Source organism: Heliangelus exortis, chromosome Z (assembly GCF_036169615.1).
Source record: "Heliangelus exortis chromosome Z, bHelExo1.hap1, whole genome shotgun sequence".
NCBI lineage: Eukaryota > Metazoa > Chordata > Aves > Apodiformes > Trochilidae > Heliangelus > Heliangelus exortis.
Window position 1 is genome coordinate 54,079,002 of NC_092454.1, and position 21,780 is coordinate 54,100,781.

Sequence of the window (21,780 nt, forward strand, 5' to 3'; positions counted from 1 at the left end):
CAAAGGTCTGCCTAGTGTGATGCCTTTTCTCTAACATCAGCTAGCAGTGAGTATTATGAGAATTCACAAGAAGAACAAAGCAAATATGTTGAGGCTTGGGAAAGCCACACCTTTACCACTGAATTCACAAGTCTGAATTCTCATTTTCAAATTGTATAAAAATTTCTCAATAAAACAATTGTAAAAATGTCTTCATTGTTTTCAATGAGCAAAGAGCTTTTTTTTTCCTGGTCTCATCCCTAGAATGAATTTTCTAGGAAATGAAATAATAAAATTTTTATTTTATTTTGAAATAAAATTTATTTTATTTTATTATGAAATAATAAAATAATAAAATTTTCTATCTTACATAGTAGTAGGCAGTGCAATAATAACTCCTGTCCTTACTGCTGTTACTGTTAATAATATTGCTGTTACTTAAAACTGTCAAATTTGCTCTTGTGCAAGTTTTTGCTACACATAAACACATACACGACTGTATTAGGATGCACACAAACTGTATTAACCTATAAACGCTTTCAAATTTTCTCATTATTACTGAAAGAAACAGAAAGCCTTTTATATGGAGCCATGCATTTGGATTAAAAATTCAATAAATATAAAAATAGGTTGACAAATACTATTTTTTACCAGTCTTTGTAGCAAGCACTGGGAGCTATTCAATTCTCTTCTAAATTTATAATGAGTATAACTTGCCCACAGGATATGAGCTGCCTTCTTATTTTCATCCACTCCCAGTCATGTATCTCCCCTAAGAAAGACTGTAATTGAGGTCAGAATAGTGGCATGAAGTTCTCCTGGAACTGTATAAATAATGCACGGGCTTGCTAATGCAATAGTAACTGCTGTTTTGCATCCTAATTTGTCACTTAAGCCAGGCAAAATTCTTGCAGTGAATTTTTTCACAGACTTTTTCATGAACATAAGACCTTACTGTGCTTAATAAAAAACACTGAGAGAATACTTCATGCCAAAGTTTTTGATTTCGTGTATGAAAACTTGGTCACAAATATTCTTATTTAGACAACTAGGTAAATGTCCTTTTCTCAAGTGTTGAGAACAGCACAGCTGAGTGGGGTGTTAGCCTTTTCCACTAAAACCTGTTGCCCTACATCTTTTGCCCCTCTAAGGATGTTTTCTGTGCCTAGAATGACTCAGGATGCAAAAAGGTGAATTCCTGTGGAGGTATTTCAGAACTTAGCAGGCAACAGTGCTGGGTAACTTCTGCGTTGTGCACATGATACTGTGTGAATGCTCATCCTGCACATCTGTGCGAAGTGAGGTGATGTAGTTTACATCATCAGTGGGGGTGACTGGAACAATTTTGCTTGCACTGAAGGGAATAAGAAGTGCTCAGGTGACCTCTTAATATAACCTCAACTGTTGACAGAGGTAAAACTTGATAAATTCATTAGCTACAGAGTTAGTGGCACATGCAGGCTTCTGATGTAGCATCCGTGGGACATGCAGTGGTACTAACAGCCCTGATTTACTGTAGGCAGTAAGAATCTTATATTCATAATTTGTTAAACTTCAGTTCGCTGTTCCTCTTCTGAAGGTAGCCACCTTCAAGAAGGTATCAGAGAAATAATTAAATGCAAACAGCATCTTGCATCTAATACTGGTAGAGCATGTGTCCAGCTATGAAATAGTCTAAATACAAGAAGTATTCTCTCTTGCCTCTACTCATACGTTAATCTGTCTGAGACTTGGTTAAACCAGGAGATCAGTGTATGTTTTCTCTCTCAAGCATAGTTACAGGTGACCTGGTCCACAGTTTGTTTTAAACTGGCTGGTGTAATGGGTCAGATTCTTAGCTAATTAACTTAGCTGAAATTCAGCTATTCTTAGCATGCCTGGACTAATGTCAGTGATCTTGGGCCTTGATACACAAAGAAATGTGGCCATCATTGTCTTTGACATACCAGTTCCCCTAAAAGTAGCTCTGAACCTTTCCTTGTAATGTGACATATTTGAACTGAGAGCAGTGCTCTTTTAATCCAAATCAGGGCAGCACTTTCTTGGAGAACCAGGAAAAAGGTAAAAAGCACAATAGTTTTAAGGAACAAGTGGTCAGTTTATCTGTTGAATCTTGCAGTGTCCTTGACCACATGTGCCCACTGCCTCTGAGGTCTCAGACTGTGGCCCTAGACAGCTTCTCACACCTACTCCCTACTCTGCCATCAGTAGACCGAGTAAGTCTCAGATTGTCCCCTTTTCTCAAGGTGTCTGCTAGCTTTTGTCACTCTTCATGTAATTCAGATTGTGACATCTGAATGGCACAATCAATGCAGAAGACTTAAGTCTTATATCACTGCCAGAAAGGAAATTGCAGGATGACAGAAATCTTGTTTGCAGATCTACCTGTGATGTTGTCCCTGTTCTCTGAGCTGCCTCCAAGGCTTGAATCAAAATTCGCCATTTCAACCAAAACCCTTCAGTTTGTTCAAGGAGGCTTTTTTCATTAGATCTTTGTCAAATGAAATATAGGGGGGAGAGGAGGGGCAAAGGATTGTGAGGACCTGCAGAGGCATCTTCATAACAGCTGCTGTAGGGCTGTTAGATGTTTGGTTATCTCTGGAGAAAAAGTCTCTCCTGAGGAGGAGGACCCTCCTGCTTTCCTCAGAGGCATTTCAGAAGAGCTTGTTTCCCAGGAACTGAGTTGTCTCCTCTCAGCAGCCTAAAAAAAAGGTTGAAAGAATGGATCAAGGTATCAAGCCCAGCAATGTGGTAGGTTGCTGTGAGTCCTGTGGGGGCTGAGGGGGCTGTTTTCTGCCTTGCCAGAAGAGACAGCAGGAGATGAATCTGGCCAGACTATTAAGAAAATGGGACTGCGAGGCTGCAGAGACCTGTCCCCTAAAACATCCCCAAACAAGGATCTCTTGTCCTCCCTTGAATGTTTACACATGAGAGCCCCAGCACAAGCATACCCAGTTTTGGGAAACACCACCACCAGAAGGAAGTGCTTCTAGAAGTTCCAGGGGAACAGAAGTGGATTGAGCATCTGAAACAGCTGCTTCTTGTGGGAACTTGAGCGTGACAGGGCTGCAGGCTGCTGTCTTCATACCTTAGCAGGCTACAGCAGAAGCTGCAAGTACAATGACTGAAAAATGCTTTCAGCTCTTCCACCTCAGGCAAGTATTGATGGCTCCCAACAAGCAGGCTCTTTTCTCTCTGCTTCTTGTGTCTATATGGATTGTTGTGTGGATCCATGCTGCTCTTCTCAGGCGGAGTAAAATGCCTATCTTACCATTGCAGTTTACTGTCCTCAGGAAGCACAGATTTTGCATTTTCTAAATGTTAGCATCCACTGTTAATGTTGCTAGCATAAATGTTACTAGCAGGGCTTGGTAATGTGTGACTTTACCCCATGTTTCCCAGATTTGTTTCGCAGCACGTGTCAGGTGTGAGAGGCTCTGGTTGTATTTTCCACAGGCAGGGATGGTTCCTGCCAACATCCACACTGGCACAGCTGGGCTGGGAAGGTGGCAATAAGAAATACTTCAAGGACAGCGTGGGCACTAAATGGAGCATGGTTTCCTTAATGGCAAAAGAAAAATTTACTCCAGTTGTGACAGATGTTGAGCTATGCTGCTGTCAGACTTGTTCTTTCTCCTTTTGTAACTAAGAAAGGTTGATTGCTCAGACAACCCAGCTGCACAACAGCAAACTGCCACCATTCTTAAAAACAGCCCTGAAAGCTGCTTGGCTGCAGGCCACTGTGCTCCAAGACCCAGTGCAAAGGTTTTGACCCTAAAAATTTTACTTATGATACTCATTTCCATGCTGCACATCACTGGCTATCAGGAAAATGCTGCAAAACACATCAGTGAGATGCAGCAGGGGCATATTGACCGGGCAAAGAAAGTATTTGCTGAAGAAAACTGCCCCACAATGGAAAAATACAAAAGAAGAGATGGGAAGTAAGAAATAAAAATACGAGCTCAACATGGAGGTTTAATGAGAGGGATGCTGAAGGGAAGACAATTGGACTGAGCTCTGTCTCTGATCAGTTTCTGTGGATTCTGAAGAGAGTGAGCAGAGGACCAACTGATCTAGAATCCAAGAACAGAGTGAAAACATTCCTAAACTCCCTCTTCCTAAATCTCTTATGAGACTTTTTCTAAATCGCTTTTTTATTTCAACCTACCAGAGAATTCTAGGCATCCCTTGAGGATTCAAGGCAAGATTTCTTCCCTGGCATTTGTGGCTGTTTAGCTTTGTGATTGAAACTTCTGCAGCTGTATTGAACTGAATTGGAGGCTGAAAATTGTTCTGAGAATTTGGAAGAGGCCGAGCTTGTTGTTGACATAGCTGAAGGATGACTTACTCACACCTAAGAAATTGCACACAGTTCTGGCTTGTGGGATTAGCAGCACTTGGATCAATGTATGGTGTCATTGGAATGAGGTATCTGTACAAGCCTGAAGCCTAAACAAAGGCTTTCTCTGCATTCTCTCTTCTGCATTCTGCAAGGCATCAGCAGGGATCTAAGTATGGCAGCAGCATCCTCCTTAGCTGTCAGCCTGTTCAACAAGTGGGTACAAGAAGTCCATGACAGTATGTCACTAGCAGTAATGTATCTCTGTAGGACAGGTATGGAAGAGCAATTTTTCTCACCTCTTCAGCAAAGCAACAGTTTGATTTCCATCCCTGAGCCCTCAGCAGTAGTCTCATGGGAGTCTGGGCTTGCATGTGTAACTTAGAACATTTCCCTGAAGTGCCAAGTGGTATTACTGGATGTACTTACCAGTTGCAAAATTTAGCTGCCTAGAAGCATAAGGAGTGAATACTCACACTGATGCCTTCCAGAAGAAGAGCCATCTGCATGGTTTCTCCTGTTGCCACTGATCAGTTACTCCCAGAGGAGAATGAGAGATGGAGCAACGAGCTTCCTTCAGAAGAAACAGGCTTTTTTCTTCAGTCCTACTGGTAGACACCATCGATTTTCATTTTCTTCCTAAGAGGAAACCTGCGATTTGATGTCTGATTGAAGCCTCTTCCCACTAAAGCAGAATTTAAGCTTGCTTCTTTGAGCTTCGTTTTACCCTTCTACCTTATCAGTTCTTGGAGTTGAATGCAGTTTAGAGGATCATCTGACTCCATATTATAACTCCTTGTTGCCTCTTGTGTTTTCCAGAGAGCACCAGCAAGATACCAGTATCCACAGAAGGGACAAAAACTTCTTCACGTAAGTTAAATTAACAGAGTCTTTCTATCTCTTTCTCTTTATTTCCTCTTGAAACTGCTTCTGCAACACTGCAACTGCTTCCTGTTGGCAGAGAACAATTCACCTGCATCCAGCATCTCAGTACCTGCATACCACCTTAAATACTGGAGCTGCTTCAGGAGCTGAGAAATGAATGAAGAAGGGTTAAGCAGACTTTTCAATATCCTGGAGCTGTATTGAGGATGAGCTGTCAGTCTGCAGCAGCCCATTAGAAAATTTTTTGAGTTGTTTAGAACTGTGTTTTGAAAAAGCACTTGTTGGTCCTGTTCCTATAAATCCAAGCAGCTGCATATGAATTTGCAGTTTATAGACACATTTATGTTTCCTCCCGAAAGTCTGTTGCCTAGACTACTATTTTTCAGGGCTCTACATACAATTACTGACAGCTCTGCGGGTCCTGTGAATGTAGACAGGTAACTCACTGTCAGTAGTTTAACAACTTGTGAAGCTGCCTTGGCATACTAGAAGCCTTTTCCAAATGGTTTCCTTTCAGGCTGGTGGAATTTTGCTTTCAACATCCTGACTGCAGTTATAGGTTGGATGCCTTCAGAGTTACTCCTGAAAGTGACCCTAGTGAGAACTCACTTTCATTAATTTAACTATTAGAACTATTTCATATATGGCCACAATACAAGCAGTTGTCTCTACTGCTGAGTTTGGCTGAGGGAACTGTAGATAGGCGTGTGTAAGCTGAGCATCCCAAGGATTTACAAGATGCACATATCCTGCTTGGCAAAGAAGCTGGGGTCCTGCTAGCTTTTTTGGGAAAGCTATGTCTGGCAGAGACAGGTTTTAGTGTGAGATGACAGTGTTTGTAGGCTAGATCAAGGAAAACAGTATGATTGCCAGATTTTACATTTAGCATGCCTGCAGCCTTTCCTTTGATGCATCTGCGTGTGTGGCGACCTACTTCTGAAATCTTGGCACTGCTGCCTGACAGAAGAGCCATTGGATGTGCCCATGCTCTTTCATGTTCTCAGTGGGGCCTGTCAGTGGTGCTTCACTGGATATGTATGAGACCACATAGCTAATAGCAAGTGTCCTGTAACCATTGGAACCATTTTTGTTCAGAAGAGGAGACACGCTGGTTACTGACTCCACTGGGCTGGTCTTGCCTTCTCCCTTGTGCTGCAAGAATGCAGTCCCCGCACTTTGCTCCCTCCTTTCCCATGAACTAGATTTCTTGTTCTTGAGTGGTCTCTTTCCCTGCTTATGTCCCTTTCAGTGCCTGCTGTTACAGTACTGTTCTTCTCTTTACTTCTATTGTGCCACTGGAGAGGAGGAGGCTGGGATGTTCAAAAGTCTGGCTGCATTCCTGATGAATTGCTGCACTGGCAGATTTCATGCCAAGCAGCACATCATGCTGTTGTCCTGAAACAAAGCAGAAAGCAATGCCTTCAGTAGCTGCTTCTCGAGGTCTTCTAATGGAGCCCTGACTATGTTTCACTGTGTGGCTGGAGCAGTCCCAAACGTGGCGAAGTGCTGGTTTTCCCACTATTCTCACCCATCCTGGGTCCAGCTTTCTCTGTCACTACTGGAGTCTCCTGCTACCAATAGCATCTGGGATTTTAGGCGCTCCTGATTTTTTCCAGGCCTTGCAAATACAGATGAGTTACTACTGTGTTGTTCTTTAATTACCAATAAGCTATTGTGAGATGCTAGTGTTTAAATCACCAAAAGCTAGTACTCTTGAAGTATTGCTGCAGCCACTTTTTGGTTATAGGAGGCCTTACAGAGCTACCTTAAATTTTAAGTGTGGTTTTACTCTGCCTAAACCCAGAGTCTATTAGATTCATCTTTTTTGCCTGACACGACTTGTTGCTAGGTATTTCACCAGAGAGCATGTAGTGTGCCTGACTAGCTCCCTAGGATGCACAAGCTGGTTGCTAACCACCCTGACTTCCTTTATCCTTCTCCATAGTGTCACACGTTGCCACCTTAGGCAAGGTGCTCTTTCTGCAAACTCTTCCTTCCAGCTCATAGTACTCTTGAATTCTTTACTCATGCATAATGCTATGTGTTTTGCTTGGCTCTAAGACAGTCAAAGCCCATGCAGCCACCCAAATACATTTCTCTGGTTGGGTTCCTACATCTCAGGAATTCTTGGCTAGGCTGCTTCTTCCATTAACTTTTCTGAGTGCTTCCTCTGTGTGGCGTATTGAGATCTATTTCCTTCAGCTGTCCTACAAGATTTTTTGCCATCTTGAGAATGCCTCCTTGTTTTTAATTTGTCTGTAACCACTTTGGGGATGGTGCTGTGTCCTGCTTTGGTCTGGAACATATTCTGCTCACCCTGCCAGTTACAGCTCTCTGCAGAGGTAGTGGCACTCATGGACCCTGCTTGCTTTCAAGCCACAGAGGTCCTTAGCCATGGTTATGATAGACTTGCTGGCCTGACTGTCCATTTGGAGTTACGAGAGAAGTAGAATCTTATGTTTCCTGGGTCAGCATGTGGAGCTGCAAGACCTACAGCTTTCCCCTTTCTTCTGACGCTTCCACAAACAGCTGAAAACCGCTCTCTCTTTGCCAGTTTTGTCCTGGCCTTCCCTTCTAGGACTATGGAGCATTTTTGCTGTAATTGGTTATTTACGGTGGGCCTAGGACATGCTGTACCAACTTTGAAGTTCTTTGCTTTCTTGAGCTATCTTTTTTTTTCTTTTTTCTTTTTTTTCTGCTTTGGTGGGTTTCTGATTACTGAGAAAAAAAAAAAAATTTAAAAGAACGCTTTACTGGAGGAAGATGTTCAGGCTCCTCCTGTAAAAGTGTAGCCGTAGCTGCATTCTTACAACTTTGTTGTTACTTCTGTATGTTGCAGAACCCATGTTTAGGATACAAGCTTCAACAGAAGGAGCAAACACTTCCTCTTGTAAGTATATACAAGTTTTAAGTTACTACCTGCAAGACTCTGAGGTACATGCCTCACTTCCTATATCAGAAAAAAGTGTGCTTCTAGCTAAACCTACAAGAAGGGGCTGAGAATGACTGGATAAGATTCTAGATGCTGTTGTTATTTGCTATATATAAGAGCTACATCCTTTGCGGATTGAGGGCTAAACACCTTCCTTCCTGAATGTCAGAGTTTGTCTTTGCTCATAGAAAAGATGAGGAAACAGCTCAGATGTTTTCTACCTGGAATTCCCTGTCCTGTCCTTCCCAGGCAACATACACCTTCAAACAGTCTCCTCTGCCTCCATGCCTGGCCTACAGTGTCTGGATTATCCTCAGGTCCAGACATCCCCAACTGGAGTGCATTTCCCCTTATCCTCATGCCAACTAGTGCATATTAAACCTCACTGCCTTTAGGAAGAGGATGAGGAAGGTGAGGACATGTTTTGTCTTGCTTTAACTGGAACAGAGAGCCAGAAAAATTTCCCCTTTCTGGAGAAGTTGTCAATCTGCTCATTTTAGAAGCACTCTGGGAGCTACAGGGAAAGGTGACTCTTTTCGTCCTCTGTAGTGATGCTTCCCAGGGAAGCACACTTTACAGCCATAATTCACCCTTGGTAACTACCAGGTAGGGCTCTCCAGCTCTCTTCTAGACCCAGATCCACCATCTACCCAGCCTGGTTTTGAGCAGTTTGGAAGGATATTTCACACAATCACAGTCAGCAGGACTGTAGAGGTAAGGTAAAGCAGTAAGATTTGCCAGCTGCGAGGAATGGGATGGCAGGTGAGAATGACCAGCCCTTCCATCCACCCTGATAGTTCCAGTATTTCTGTATGATTTGTGCTCTATAACAAACTATATACACATGCCTTTACATTCCACTTAATACCTACTGTAGCAGCACAAGAGGCAATGGTCAAAGCCATGTCTCTGGACACAGTATTCTGAACATTTTTCATAATTTACATGAGATACAAAATATTATTTTTTTATTTAGATTTTCTTAGGTCTTAGACTGATTAGTGGGTTAAGTGTGTTGAGGAAATTCTAGAAATCTGGTATTTTATCAAAAAATATACAGGAGCTTTCTGCCAGCAAGGTGAGAAGAGGTAATGCTTTTGGTTGTCTTTTTCTGCTAGGGAAGGAGTAATTCGCAGAGCAATTTAAAATAGCCATTTGTCTGATCTATTCTCAGTTGTGTCAGTGTAAATCAGATGTAGCACTATACACCTCACTGAAATAAATAATGGAGAAGAAAGAGCAATATTAGATATTGCTGCCTATGCTGTGTAGGAAAGTTAGTACAAAGCGGGAGGGAGAAATGTTTATTGCTAACAGATGTGAAGGTCCACAGTGGGGGAGTTGAGTCCACGTACTTATTCTAAAGTTGCTCAGGGCTTTTCTTTTCTGAATTTCACTGGGACATGTCCATTTCACACTTGTCACTGTCAGTCTTGCAACAGCTACAGGAGATAAAATAAACAGTTTCCTTACACTTCTCAGACAATAGCAGATGTTTCAGAGAACATGCCAGTACTGTCACTGTTGCTCAAACACTGGAAAAGACCTGGGAACAGCAGAGTGATACAGTAGGCTCTCTCTCCCAGGTTTTCAAAGACAGACAGACGTGTGGCATGCTCTGCTCTTATAGTTTTCCAGTGACAGACATGTACCTGGGCTCCTCAAAATCCAGCCTGTTTTGAGAGTGTCTCTCCATTCTTAAGTAAAGGAGAAGGGAAGGACTGTTATGCATTCCTAGTTTCACATAAAGGGCTGGTCAGTTGGTTGAGAGTTCAGTAACACAAGTGAGGAGGAGGAAATTCATACTTTTGTGTCTTGTTTCATAATGTGATATTTTATAGTCCTGATTGCTAAAGGTGCTCCTGACAGGTAGAAATGCTTCCCACCTTCTCTTCCACCCTAACCGTAGGATTATTCCACATATACTTACTTTGCATTGTGCATTATTAAAACTTAATTTACAGCTTTCATTTTACATAACAGTGGAGCTGTCTAAGTTTTTCATCTGAAGGAAGTAAGCAAACCAAACAGCACTTAAAGCCCTGTGTCCTTTCACTGCTAAGCACCATTCTTAAGCAAATGAGAAGAAATTGGGGGTGGAAGACATTTTTCTTCCCCTTTTTTTCCAGGACTGCAGTGCTCTGAAACAAGTGCTTTATGACCCTGTGACTTTCTTCTGCTCAGGAGTTGAAGTGGAAAAAGTAAATCTGAGGTTCCACCATAGTACCTTGATTTTATGTGTTCAGACAACTATGTACTCTGGACTACGGAATAAAAATGTGGGGGCCTTTTTTATTCTTTTGGGACTTGTTAAAGGAATCTTGGCTTCTCACTCTGACAGGAAAAAATATCATACATATGGCAGCCTTTCTTTGCTTGAAAAAATGGTCCCCAAACTTGCATTGTTGTTTGTATGTTATGACATGCCTGGAAAGACATCCAAAAGCAATCAGATTTTCTGGGTTAGAATCATCAGCACTTTACACAGACTCCAGGTGGAGGTGCTCTGCAGGAATATCTGTATGGAGCAAAAAGAGAGAAGGGAAATGGTGGTGGGCTGGTTGCAGTGACCAAATCTCCTCTTGGCATGGGAATCACCTACAGCACAGTATGAGTGTGCAGAGCAGCAGTGTTAAAGCACCTTAGCTTACTGTGCCTGTGGACAGTGACACTCTGGAAACCCACGGTCTGAGCACTAAGCTGCATCAAAAGCTGAGCATTTGCAGCAGTAGGAAATGAAGAAACTGGACAGACACAGAGCTGTGGGAGTATATTTCTGCCTGCTTGTCACAGAAAGAAACATTTGCTTAGTTGAACTATGCAGCACTACCTTCATGTCCTTATTTATGCTACATACTAAGGGCTGCTCCCTACAATGTCTGTGGAGGCACTTTCTCTAGGAGAGGGGCAGGGCCTACTGTTGTACGATGGGATTCTCATTCATATTTGCTTGTGCAAGGTGTTGAGCCAGTAACCATTGCAGCAGATGTGCTTGGACCGTGCTCTCTGAAGCATGCATCCTACTGTCCACTATCTGGCAGGATGATCTGATGCCCAGCTGGAGGCACAAGTATGAATGATGAACAGGTAGGAAGTTGATCCCACCTTTCTTGTGCCTTCTTTTTCAGAAGAGTGCAGAGCACGTTTGGTTAGGTTTTGGCTGGAGGAAAAGACAGTGTTGGTCATCTGTTCATTAGATATTTTTAATCTCATTTTCACACAGACTTCCCTGTGCTGGCCTCTAAGACCTGCACAGAAATTTAAAAAAACAAGAAAAATTAGTTGGAGAAGAAATGTGTCAGTTGGAGCTGCTCATCCCTTGTCTCTGGAATTAACTTGCAGACTCCAAGCCTGGCACAGCAAGGCACCTCCATAGCACTTTGTCTTCTCGTGGTTCAATAACAGATTCCAACCTGCATATCAAATGAATAGCAGATACAGCATATAAAAAGGCGGCATGAAAGACTTTTTGCCTGTCACAATTATTCAGGTTCAGTCCTGAGCTGCTTTCATAGAAAGGTTTCATGCTGAGCAGTAGAACCTTCTATGACGTGGTGTTATGGTCATTGGTCTATAGAGTATTTTTAACAGGAACATTTTTGCATATGCAAGGCAAGCAGCCTGGACAGTAGATCATTTGTGTCCTAAAATCTTAACAAGCAAATAAAGCTTCTCCTAATTTCCACTTAATCTCCTAAAGTGAACACAATCTTCCTCCTCTGTATTTATTTATGTAGTATCTGACAGGAGTTCACTTTCAAAAAAACGTTAATTTTGTCTAAGAATCATACAAACATGAATTGGCACTTCTGGATGACAAAAAGCTAGGGCTTATGGAGTTTATAGGGATTATGTGGCTGTTTCTTCTGCTTCCATGATACTTCTCCAAACCTCTAAAGACTTTTTACTTTTGTTGCTATTTGACACAATTGTTCAAAGGGTCATCTTGATTGCTAACCAGTCCTTAGACCACTCAAGTTGTACTACTATCTGACATTTGGAGTTTTGGTTAGATTACTTTATTTATTTTTTTTAATGGTACTCATGCACTGGTACCTAGAACAGAATTACTGTCTTTGATGTGTGGCCAAAATCTGTGGACTCAAGAAAAGGCAGATAAAGAGTGACAGTCCATTCTGTGGTCTGTCCTGATGAGTTACATGTGAACTGAAATTCTTTAAAGTACAATGTGACTTGTTGACCAGATATCTTGCAATTTAGCGGAATATAATGCATAGGGAATTTCAGCATTAATTAAGGTTACTCTGTTTTGTTTGGCTTTGTGTTGTTCTGACTTTGACAAGTATTAATTTCCAATATTCCCTCTACAACTGAGAGGCAAAGAAGATGACAGTAGAAGAGGACAGTGCTGTAGCGCAGTGTAAGGATCAGAAAAAATCAGGGGGCACTGCATAACAATTGACCATGTGTTTAAATTTTTTCATCCCAAAAAGACTCCATGGTTTTGTCATAAAACCTGAAGACTTGGTAGCAGTTTGGTGGCTTCTGAAATGCAGCCATCTTAGGGTGAAGGTGCAGATATATATTTTAGGAGACTGTAATAACAGGGAGGAGTCACGATAGGAAGAGGAGAATACTGTAATTAATTGAAAAAGCTGAAGGAATTCAGATGGTGAAGGCAATCACTCAGGCTGCAGTTATGCTAGCCCAGCAGGGACTCCCAATTCCTGCTCTTGTAATAAGTTAGTCTGACACCTGCGACTCTCAGTATTTGCCTCATCCATTCCAAGGACTGAAAAGCTGCTTCTCCAGAAAAGCCATATATATGTGATGCCTTGATGTGACAAGGGGTCAGAGGAAAATGCTATACCACTTTATGGATTTTGCTTTTGTATTTCAGTAGTTTTATTTTTCTGAATAATCATCTCTGGAGAAAACACTTTGCTTTGTTCTAAGGACTGTGTGAGCCAGGTCAGATAACTAGTTCTTGTTTTGAGTAAAACAAGTTGCAGCCTCCCAGTTAGTGAAATCCTACTGATCCTACTAGTAGCCTCCCTACTAGTGAAATCTTTCTAGCAGAGATGAAAACTTTTGATGGTCCCCTCTTAAAGCTTAGCATATTGTGCAGTATTTTATAGAATCGTAGAATTGCTGAGGCTGGAAAAGATCTAAGAGATCATAGAGTCCAACCTCATCCTAACTGTGTTATCCTATTTCTGATGGCCCAACATTAAATCATGTCCCCAGGCACCACATCCAGATAATTTTTAAACACATTCAGGGATGGGGACTCAACCACCTCCCTGGGGAGCCTGTTCCAGTGCTTGACAACATCTTCTGTAAAGAAGTTTCTCCTGATACCCAACCTAAATCTCCCCAGCTTGAAGCCGTTTCCCCTTGTCCTGTTATCTGTCACCAGTGAGAAGAGAGCAACCCCACTCTCACTACAACCTCCTTTCAGGTATTTGTGAAGAGTGATAAGGTCTCCCCTCAGCCTCTGTTTCCCCAGATAAACAGCCCCAACACCTTCAGTTGCTTCTCATAAGAGATGTTTTCCAAACCTTTCACCAGGTTTGTTGGATTTGCTCCAACACCTCAATGTCCTTTTTGTATTGAGGTTCCCAAACTGAACACAGTACCCAAGGTGGGAACTCACCAGTGCTGAGTACAGGGCCAGGATTACTTCCTATGTCCTGCTGGTCACACAATTTCTGATTCAAGCCAGAATGCCATTGGCCTTCTTGGCCACCTGGGCACACTGCTGGCTCATATTCAGCTGCCTGTCAGCCAATACACCAAGGTCCTTTTCTGTCAGGCAGCTTTCCAGCCACTCTTCTCCAAGCCTGTAGTGTTGCCTGAGGTTGTTGTGACCAAAATGCAGGACCCTACACTTGGCCTTATTGAATTTCACACAGTTGGTCTCAGCCCAATGATCCTGTTTGTCCAGGTCCCTCTCTAAAGCCTTTCTACCATCCAGCAGATCAACAATACCCCCCAATTTGGTGTGAATTTACTGAGGGAGCCATTCAATCTCCTCATCCAGATCATTAATAAAGACATTAAATAGGAGTCACCCCAGCACTGAGCCCTGGGGGACACCATTTGTGACTGTCTGCCAACTGGATTTAATTCCATTGACCACAGCTCTTTGGGCCCAGCCATCCAGGCAGTGCTTAACCCAGCAGAGTATATGCCCATCCAAGCCATGGGCAGCCAGCTTGTCCATGAGGATGTTATGGGTGACAGTGTCAAAGGCTTTACTGAAGTCCAGGTAGACTACATCAACAGCCTTTGCCTCATCATTTTTCAGCTTTTTTCTTCACAGTGGACACTAACCAGAGTGGACAATGCAGTGGTAATCTCAGTACTCATATGATTTAATCTGTCATTACAAACCATGTTTCCTGTGCTGAAATTTTACAGCTAGGGCAAAGTCGTATGAATAGTTCACATTTCCTAGAGACACAGTTTTCAACCTTTTATATGATTCCTGTCCTAAAGCTGGTGTGACATAAAATGTCTGTTTCCAAACCACTTAATCTTGCAGAGATTACTGTAGTTCCACTCTTCACTCCTAAACCTTGCTCTGAAGGAGAGCTTGAGTTGGCACTGAGGACCTGGGCTGGGCTAGGCAGCTCTGCTGGGAAGTTTTTACGCATATACCAGGATAGTACACCACTAGTATATATTCAGTTCTGTTCTGTGGTGGGGTTTCCTTTGTTCTTTTTTCTTTTTTTTTTTTTCCTTCAAGGAGATCAGAGTGCTGAAAGGGAATGATGTGTATAAGCAGTATTAAAATTGGAAGAAGCTGACATTACAGTCAAAAAGCAATAAGTAAAACAATTTATATAGCTTAAGTAGAGCTGCCAGAGTGGAAGGGTTTTAAGGACACTAGCTTTTAGCTATCTGTATAGCTATGTAAGAATAAATCTACAAGGCTGACTTTTGCCTTTTGTTCACTGTCAGCTATACTCCTTCTGGCCAGCAATTATGAACATACATTGTGGTATCATATCAGCCTTCTCAAAATCTTCCCTTTTCCATGTCATTTTTGAGGCATCAAAGTAGTTCATACTGAATAAAGATACAAGACAGGTGGTGGTACTTAGCAGGGCAGAGATCTGTGAACAGTATGGCATATATGACCTTGACAGAAGCACACATCTGTTTCAGGCAGTCCCGCGAATCACATGTCAAAGATATGTCATTAACCATGCTGAAATGCAAAATGTCAGTGCTTTGTAGGAAAGCATAAAGGAGAAAAAGATCTCAGAGGGAGTGTGAAAAAAGGATAATTAAAACAGACAAAAATTATGAAGTGTGTGGGTACAGAATAATATCTGTATTTTAATACAATAGGCTATACCCAACTTACCCTTTGCCCAGAAGTTCTGTTGATCACCCATTTTCCTCCTGTTGGAACCTTTGCCTGGAGGCAGAGTTTGCCTGGAGGTACCCGTGTTGATACATTGACTAGCAATGCAGGATCCTTTCTACCCCTGAGGGGACCCTTCTGTCATGAGAAACTCATGTTTTCAGCCCATTTTCTTGTTTTCAGAAGGGGAGCTTTGGTAGAAAAGGTCCAGCTTCCCAAAGAGGAAAGTCCCAAGGGGAGTTTGAGTTTCCCAATCTCAAATCACCTCAATTGGACTGGAGTTTTGCTGGAGAGGCATGTGCAGCTGGCTTTCTTGGGAGCTGTGTTCTGGGACTTCTAGCTCACATTCTCCCAGGGAAGGTCTTGGGCTGCACTGACTGTAAACAGAGACAGTCTGTGGCATAACAGGGCCTGAGTATTTCAGGTTTATGTTCTGGAAGTGGAAGTTTGTGACAAAGCAGAAACACAAAATTAAAGAAATACAAAGAAATCAAGTGACTGGATCCAATTCTTGGTTTTCTCACAGAGCTTCCAATTTGGGAAGATGCAGTCAACCACTAGAGGCAGATGCTCTTGTGTAGGGAGAAGAAACAAAATTTCCTGGGGAGCAATAGGGAACACACCCATCTGAGTTGTCTGCCCAGTATATTTTGATTCCTGAGCAGGAACCCAGGGAGGACATACCTCTTTAGTAGCTGGAGATGCCTCAGCATTCAACTGGATCTTTTTCTAGAACATGAGAGCAGAGGATAGCACAGCAGTAGTTAATAGCTTAACAGAAAAGTACACTATTATCATCAGAAAAACTTGTCAAGTCTATGGCTTTGAATTTATCCATTTGCTTAAGAATAACCACTTGATAAATTACTTCTTCCTTCTTAAAAAATGCAAACTGCATGACAGAAGTTGTATTTCAAAAGACGTAGTCAGAGCACTGTATATATAAATGTGATCTTTTAATGGATGCATGGCTTTGAAAAGCCATCACTGTGTCCCCTTATTAGCTACTGTGCAAACACAGTTGTATGCTGTGGCTGAGACTCAGTTTAGACAATAGGAGATCCTACCCTGTAAATTAAAAGCAATACTCTTCTTTCACATTCCCATTCTAGCAGTATTATAACAGTGTAGTGAGAGCCAAGCTAATCCCTCAAGAAGAAATTACCAACTCATCCTTCATGTCCACATCTCTTCTACATTGCTTTTTGGTAACCTCTCCTAATTGGATGGAAAGTGGGAAAGTTGTACCTCCTGTGACTTTCATTATCAAAATGTTCCTACAGGTTCCTAATGGTTTCTGCTGTTCATGATGTCTCTCTGCACAGAGTGGAGAAGGAAACACTTTAGCCACTACAGCAATTAAAGAGCAGCCTTTCACCATGTGATCTTCCTTTTGGGTGTTCATCTTCCTAAATACTTAGCTCGAGTAGTCGAGGAGTAGTCAGCTCTTCAGTAAGCTACATCCACAGTAGCATGGAAATACATGGCAACAGTTACAAAATACCTACTTTGTTTTGTTTTTTTTTTAAAGAAAGCTATGCCCTGCCACAGTTTTCCTTTATGAATTGTATCTGATGAATGCTGGTGTTTTCTTTAAGTGAATATATATCTTTATAAAGGCTCTTGTATTTCTTCAACAGATTTTCTTTTCCTAACTGTCCGCATTTCATGCTAGTCATTTCAATTTCATTTTGGATCTACATAGTTCATAGGCCTTATTAATAGTTTATAATAATCAAAATATCCAGCTAGCTGAGATCTCTTGGAAAAATTGTTCTAAATTTTCCTTTCTGCAGCGATCAGTTTTTTACAAGGAAAGGAACTTTTCACAGCCCTCCGATTTCCGAACTGTATCAATCCTGTTGCAAGCTAAAATAGCACCGGGCATTTCTGATGTATGATGGATTATCATAAGGGCTAAGCTAAGTGGAATAAAGCTAGGAACTGAGCTGGAGTGTTGGAACAGTACTTGCGCATTAATGGGCATGTTAATATGATGTTAATATGTTTAACATATTAAACATCATTAATACGTTTTCTTGTGTCATTCTGGTTCACATCAGCAACTGCTTTTCAAGACCTCTAAGCACTATATGAAGGATTAAGTGCATCATAGACTTTTCCAGAAGGCAGTACATAGGTACCACCTTACCAGCTTTGCTCCCTTAACTCAAAGCAGTCCTCCCACATTATGAAAACAGACATGGCAACCTCCAAACACTCCTAAGTGCCTTTATACCATACCAGAGGGAATTAATCATAAAGCTATATTTATGCCTGGGTGTGGACTAAGACACTGCCTTCTCACACTGTACACACTGGGAACTGAAACAAGCACACAGGTAAATTGTAATGAAGGGCAGAGCCATGGTGAAGTAGTGTGTGACGTAAATGCAACCCAGCTACAACACTTGTCCTTTGAAAGCATGATTCCTCCCATTTGTTACTGAGCAGTGTAGGCATATCTGAGTGCTGAAGCTGCCTATCCCATCCCAGCTTTCCTAGCAAGCACAGAGTAGCTGGTGTTATACCACAGCCCTCAACAAGTTTAGCAAATGAAGCCACTGCTCTTCAATAGAGAGATGAGGCAACACCCACCACACTCCAATCTCAAGCCAACAGAGGAGGCAACTGTTTTTCCAGCCCTGAGCATTTGGCTTTTTTTGTTTGTTCATTTGTTTCTGGTTTTATTCAGCACAGAAGATCTCCTTGCTTCAGAAAATGTTCAGAATTGATGCTAAATCAGAAAGGATTTTACTGTCACTTGAAGCTTTTTTTACAAACACCATGTGCCACTGACCTTATCATAAAGTTTTGCATTTATATATAGGGTGTCAATGGCCCTTCAGAAGTTAATACAGTCACTATCTTTCTGAGGTTTACAAAGTGAAATCTGAACTTTATTACTGATATTTTTCTGGTAATATTCACAATGATCTGAAGCATGACTCTTAACAACACATGCAAGCATCTGACAGATATTCAGATGAGATTTCCAAAATGTCAGCGGGTTTGCTGAGAAGTATTACTGCAATAGTTGTTTTTTAGAAGAAAAACATAAGCCATACTCCAGGGAAGAAATATGAGGGCATCTTTTCAATTGCATGTTTTGTAGTCAGAAATCTAGCTGTGAAAGTCCCAGCTACCAATATTGTAGAATGCCCATTAGATCTGTCGCTAGCAGTTGTGTCACAAATTGTTAGTGGTGGACAGTTCTTCCTAATCTTCTCAAATTAGAAGGGAGCTAACCATATGTGACACTTTTATTTCCTTGAAGTGTCTGTGTTTTTATGTCTATTAAATGAGAGTGTTCTTTCAGTTATAACTAGAATTCTGTTGTATGCTTTAGAGCACTGGTGCCCAGTGCCATGGGGCATTAGTTCAACAGTTTAGTTATTGTTCTGAAAAAACAGTAGGATTAAATGTCTGGTAATTTCACTGGATTATCTACCACCCTTCCTGCTTTTTTGCATTCTAAGGACATCCAAAACTGGCAGTATTTTGAATTCCTTAATATTTTATGTTATTTAAAGCAGTGCAAACATGGAGTGATTCCGCTGATTGCATGGGCACACAGTGAAATAGGATTGGAGTTTAATCTTGTGCTATACTTTTTATACTGTTCATATGACTTTTGTTATTTCCCTGCAACGGCTCTTTCCTTCCATTTCCCACTGGGGAAATCTTTAGCTTAAAACAAGCTGCAGGCTATGCATGGTTCTTGAATATCTTAATGATCTACAGAAAACCCATTAGCTGCCACAGAGGCAACTATTAGTTGACAGACAGTAGGATAACGGTTGTCTCAGAGCTTGCAAGAGGCCAGAAGAATCTTAAACAGAATTTTTACAGGAAGAATGAAGAATTGCCTTGAGCAGCAATGCAGCTCATTTAAATGTGTGTCTGTCTGTCATGATGCAGAACTCATGCTTCAGCTCTCTGATGTAATAAGCTCAGAATCACAGGCAAGCTGTATCTGCAGAGTAGATGCTTATAACTCCTTTATATAATTTCACTTTGGAGGGAGGAGAATGTTAATATAATTCCAGGGAAGGAATGCTATGAATATGGATCTGTATTTTTTTTGTAGACTATTGGTTGAGCCAATGTAGCTGTGATCCCTAAGTGCAGTGGATCAATCCCAAGCTTCATGGGAGGTAATGGAAGCCTGAAACCCTCTCCATGTGTGTTCAGCCAGCACATTTGAACTGTGCATCTGTGAAATGGATTCCAGGAAATCAGGCATGGCTTAGGGACTGTTTACCTTAACCTTACCTGCCTGGCTGTCTTCCCTTCAATGTCTGTATCCTGCACAAGCTGCATAACTGGCCTCTCACGTTGGCTGTGAGTGAATTACACTTTAGAGGACAGAAGCTAAATGCCAACACCTTACTAATTCTTCCAGCCAAATGGACACCTGGAGAGCTAATGTGTTGTTGTACTTACTGCCTGAATTATGTGTAGAAAATATGCAGTAAAACTCAAGATAATTGGATGTGGAATGCATTTGCAATTATATGTTCACTGGATAATATGCATGCATCAGACCTAATACTCACCCCAGCAAGAGATCACAGTTTATAGGCAGGCTGAGCAAATGGAGCTTTTCAATTTAAATGTGCAAATGAATTTTCTACACACATGGGTGCTATTAGCAGATGGCCAGTGAGGAAGGCTGGGTACAGGGGAGGGTTTCTTGCCTTTTAATTTGATGAGAATCTGTTCGTCTGGATGGTGTTTCATCCTAAGAAATGGGTTTTATTATCTGTTATATATAAGACTGCCATTCACAACAATCCAAAAGCATCATGTATAAAGTACATGTCTGGTTGGAGGAAAAATAGTCAAAAAGAGTGAGCCAAATATACTATTACCAATTTTTCAAAACAAGATGTGGAGCAGGTAAATTTAGTAGAAACACATTAGCTATAGTTGATAAATTAGCACAGGACTGATGAAAAATTTGAAACTTACTTAAGGAAAAAAGAATTCTTCAAAAGATCATTAAGAAGGAATGGTTGTCAACCGACTCTTTAGAATGTAGCATTTTTATAGGAAGAATGAAGAATTGCCTTGAGCAGCAATGCAGCTCAATGCAGGAGTGGTAGAGTGCAGGGGAGGGTAGTCTGAACAGGAATGAGAGGAGAGCATGTGTGTAAGAGCTGGCATTTCTGCTGAGCCTGTGTTCTCACTACTCATTTCTTAAATAGTGCCATATTCTTGGCATATCCCTTTTTATTATCACAGAAAATTGTCAGTGTAACAAAGTACAGTACAGCATTTGTAAGAAACTCTAACTAGCAAATGTCCAGCTAGTCTCTACATACTTTTCTGATCTCTGAGGGCTGTCTGTGCCTCAGCCTTAGTCATGATCATATCTTGGTCCTCAATAGCTCTGCAGAGAGTTGTCATTCCAGTTAATTTTCAGTATGATCTCTGCATGTGGTACCACCTGTCAAAACTGAAGTATCACCTGTTCTTGAATGAGAGTCCCAGCTGTCATCCAGTCTGATATGGTGTGAAGCACTCATGCTGCTGTACCTCCCCTACCTGCAAGGATAAAAAGGGAAACTGACCTTCTGGAAAAAAAGCATTTGCTACAAGGCAGAATTTCTGCCACCAGCCCAAGCTCACAGATGCAAGGGAAGCAGACCAGTCAGACATAAGCATTATCAGGCAGGCTGGCCAGCCCTAGCACCCAGCAAGCCCCATGTCCTACCTCAGGTGACAGAAAGCAGGGGTGCCTCAGGGACGGGTGGAGGAAAAATACATCAGAAAGATGATGCCTCTGCTAAATGAGTTTCCTCCTAACCTGTGACCATGAGAGGTAACTCAGCCTTTCTGGCTCAAATTTTTCCTTTCGTTAGATCTGCAGGGAGTCTTGTCTCCTCTGTAATCTTGTTTGGTTGTTGGCTCCAGCTCCCTCCCACTCTTCCATAGCAACCACAACCCTGTTATGCCTTGGATCAGGTTACTCAACGTAAGGCCTGTGCCCTGTGACTTCAGAAGGGGTCTTTTCTCACCTATAGACCCAGGGCAGTCAAGGACAACAGATAATTAAAACCCTAAACACTATTCAAGATGTCTGAAATGGTGAGTCCAGCCACAATATCAGATTTTTCAGTGATAATCTTCTCTTGCTCTGCTGCCTCTCCTCATCCCTTATCTACATTGCCCAGAAACAATTACAGCAGCAAGCCACATAATCAGATATTGTGGCTGGAGTCACATACCATTTCAGACATCTTGAGTAGTGTTGCACATGATCTGATGTGGGAATATAAAGCACCAGAATATGTCAATGCT

At 41.7% G+C, this 21,780-nt stretch overlaps 1 protein-coding gene across 9 annotated transcripts in view; it reads left to right on the forward strand.

Moving 5' to 3' along the window:
* The window catches only part of NRG1 (neuregulin 1), a 285,176-nt gene that overhangs the window by 147,928 nt on the left and 115,468 nt on the right, over positions 1–21,780 (forward strand). For 5 of the 9 annotated variants that reach the window (XM_071730306.1, XM_071730300.1, XM_071730301.1 and 2 more), the window contains exons 4-5: positions 5,141–5,191; positions 8,046–8,096. The exons of the other annotated variants lie outside the window; for them this stretch is intronic. In XM_071730306.1, the coding sequence (XP_071586407.1) occupies positions 5,141–5,191; positions 8,046–8,096 (102 nt within the window). The remainder of the gene's footprint in view (positions 1–5,140; positions 5,192–8,045; positions 8,097–21,780) is intronic. 9 annotated transcript variants of the gene reach the window in all.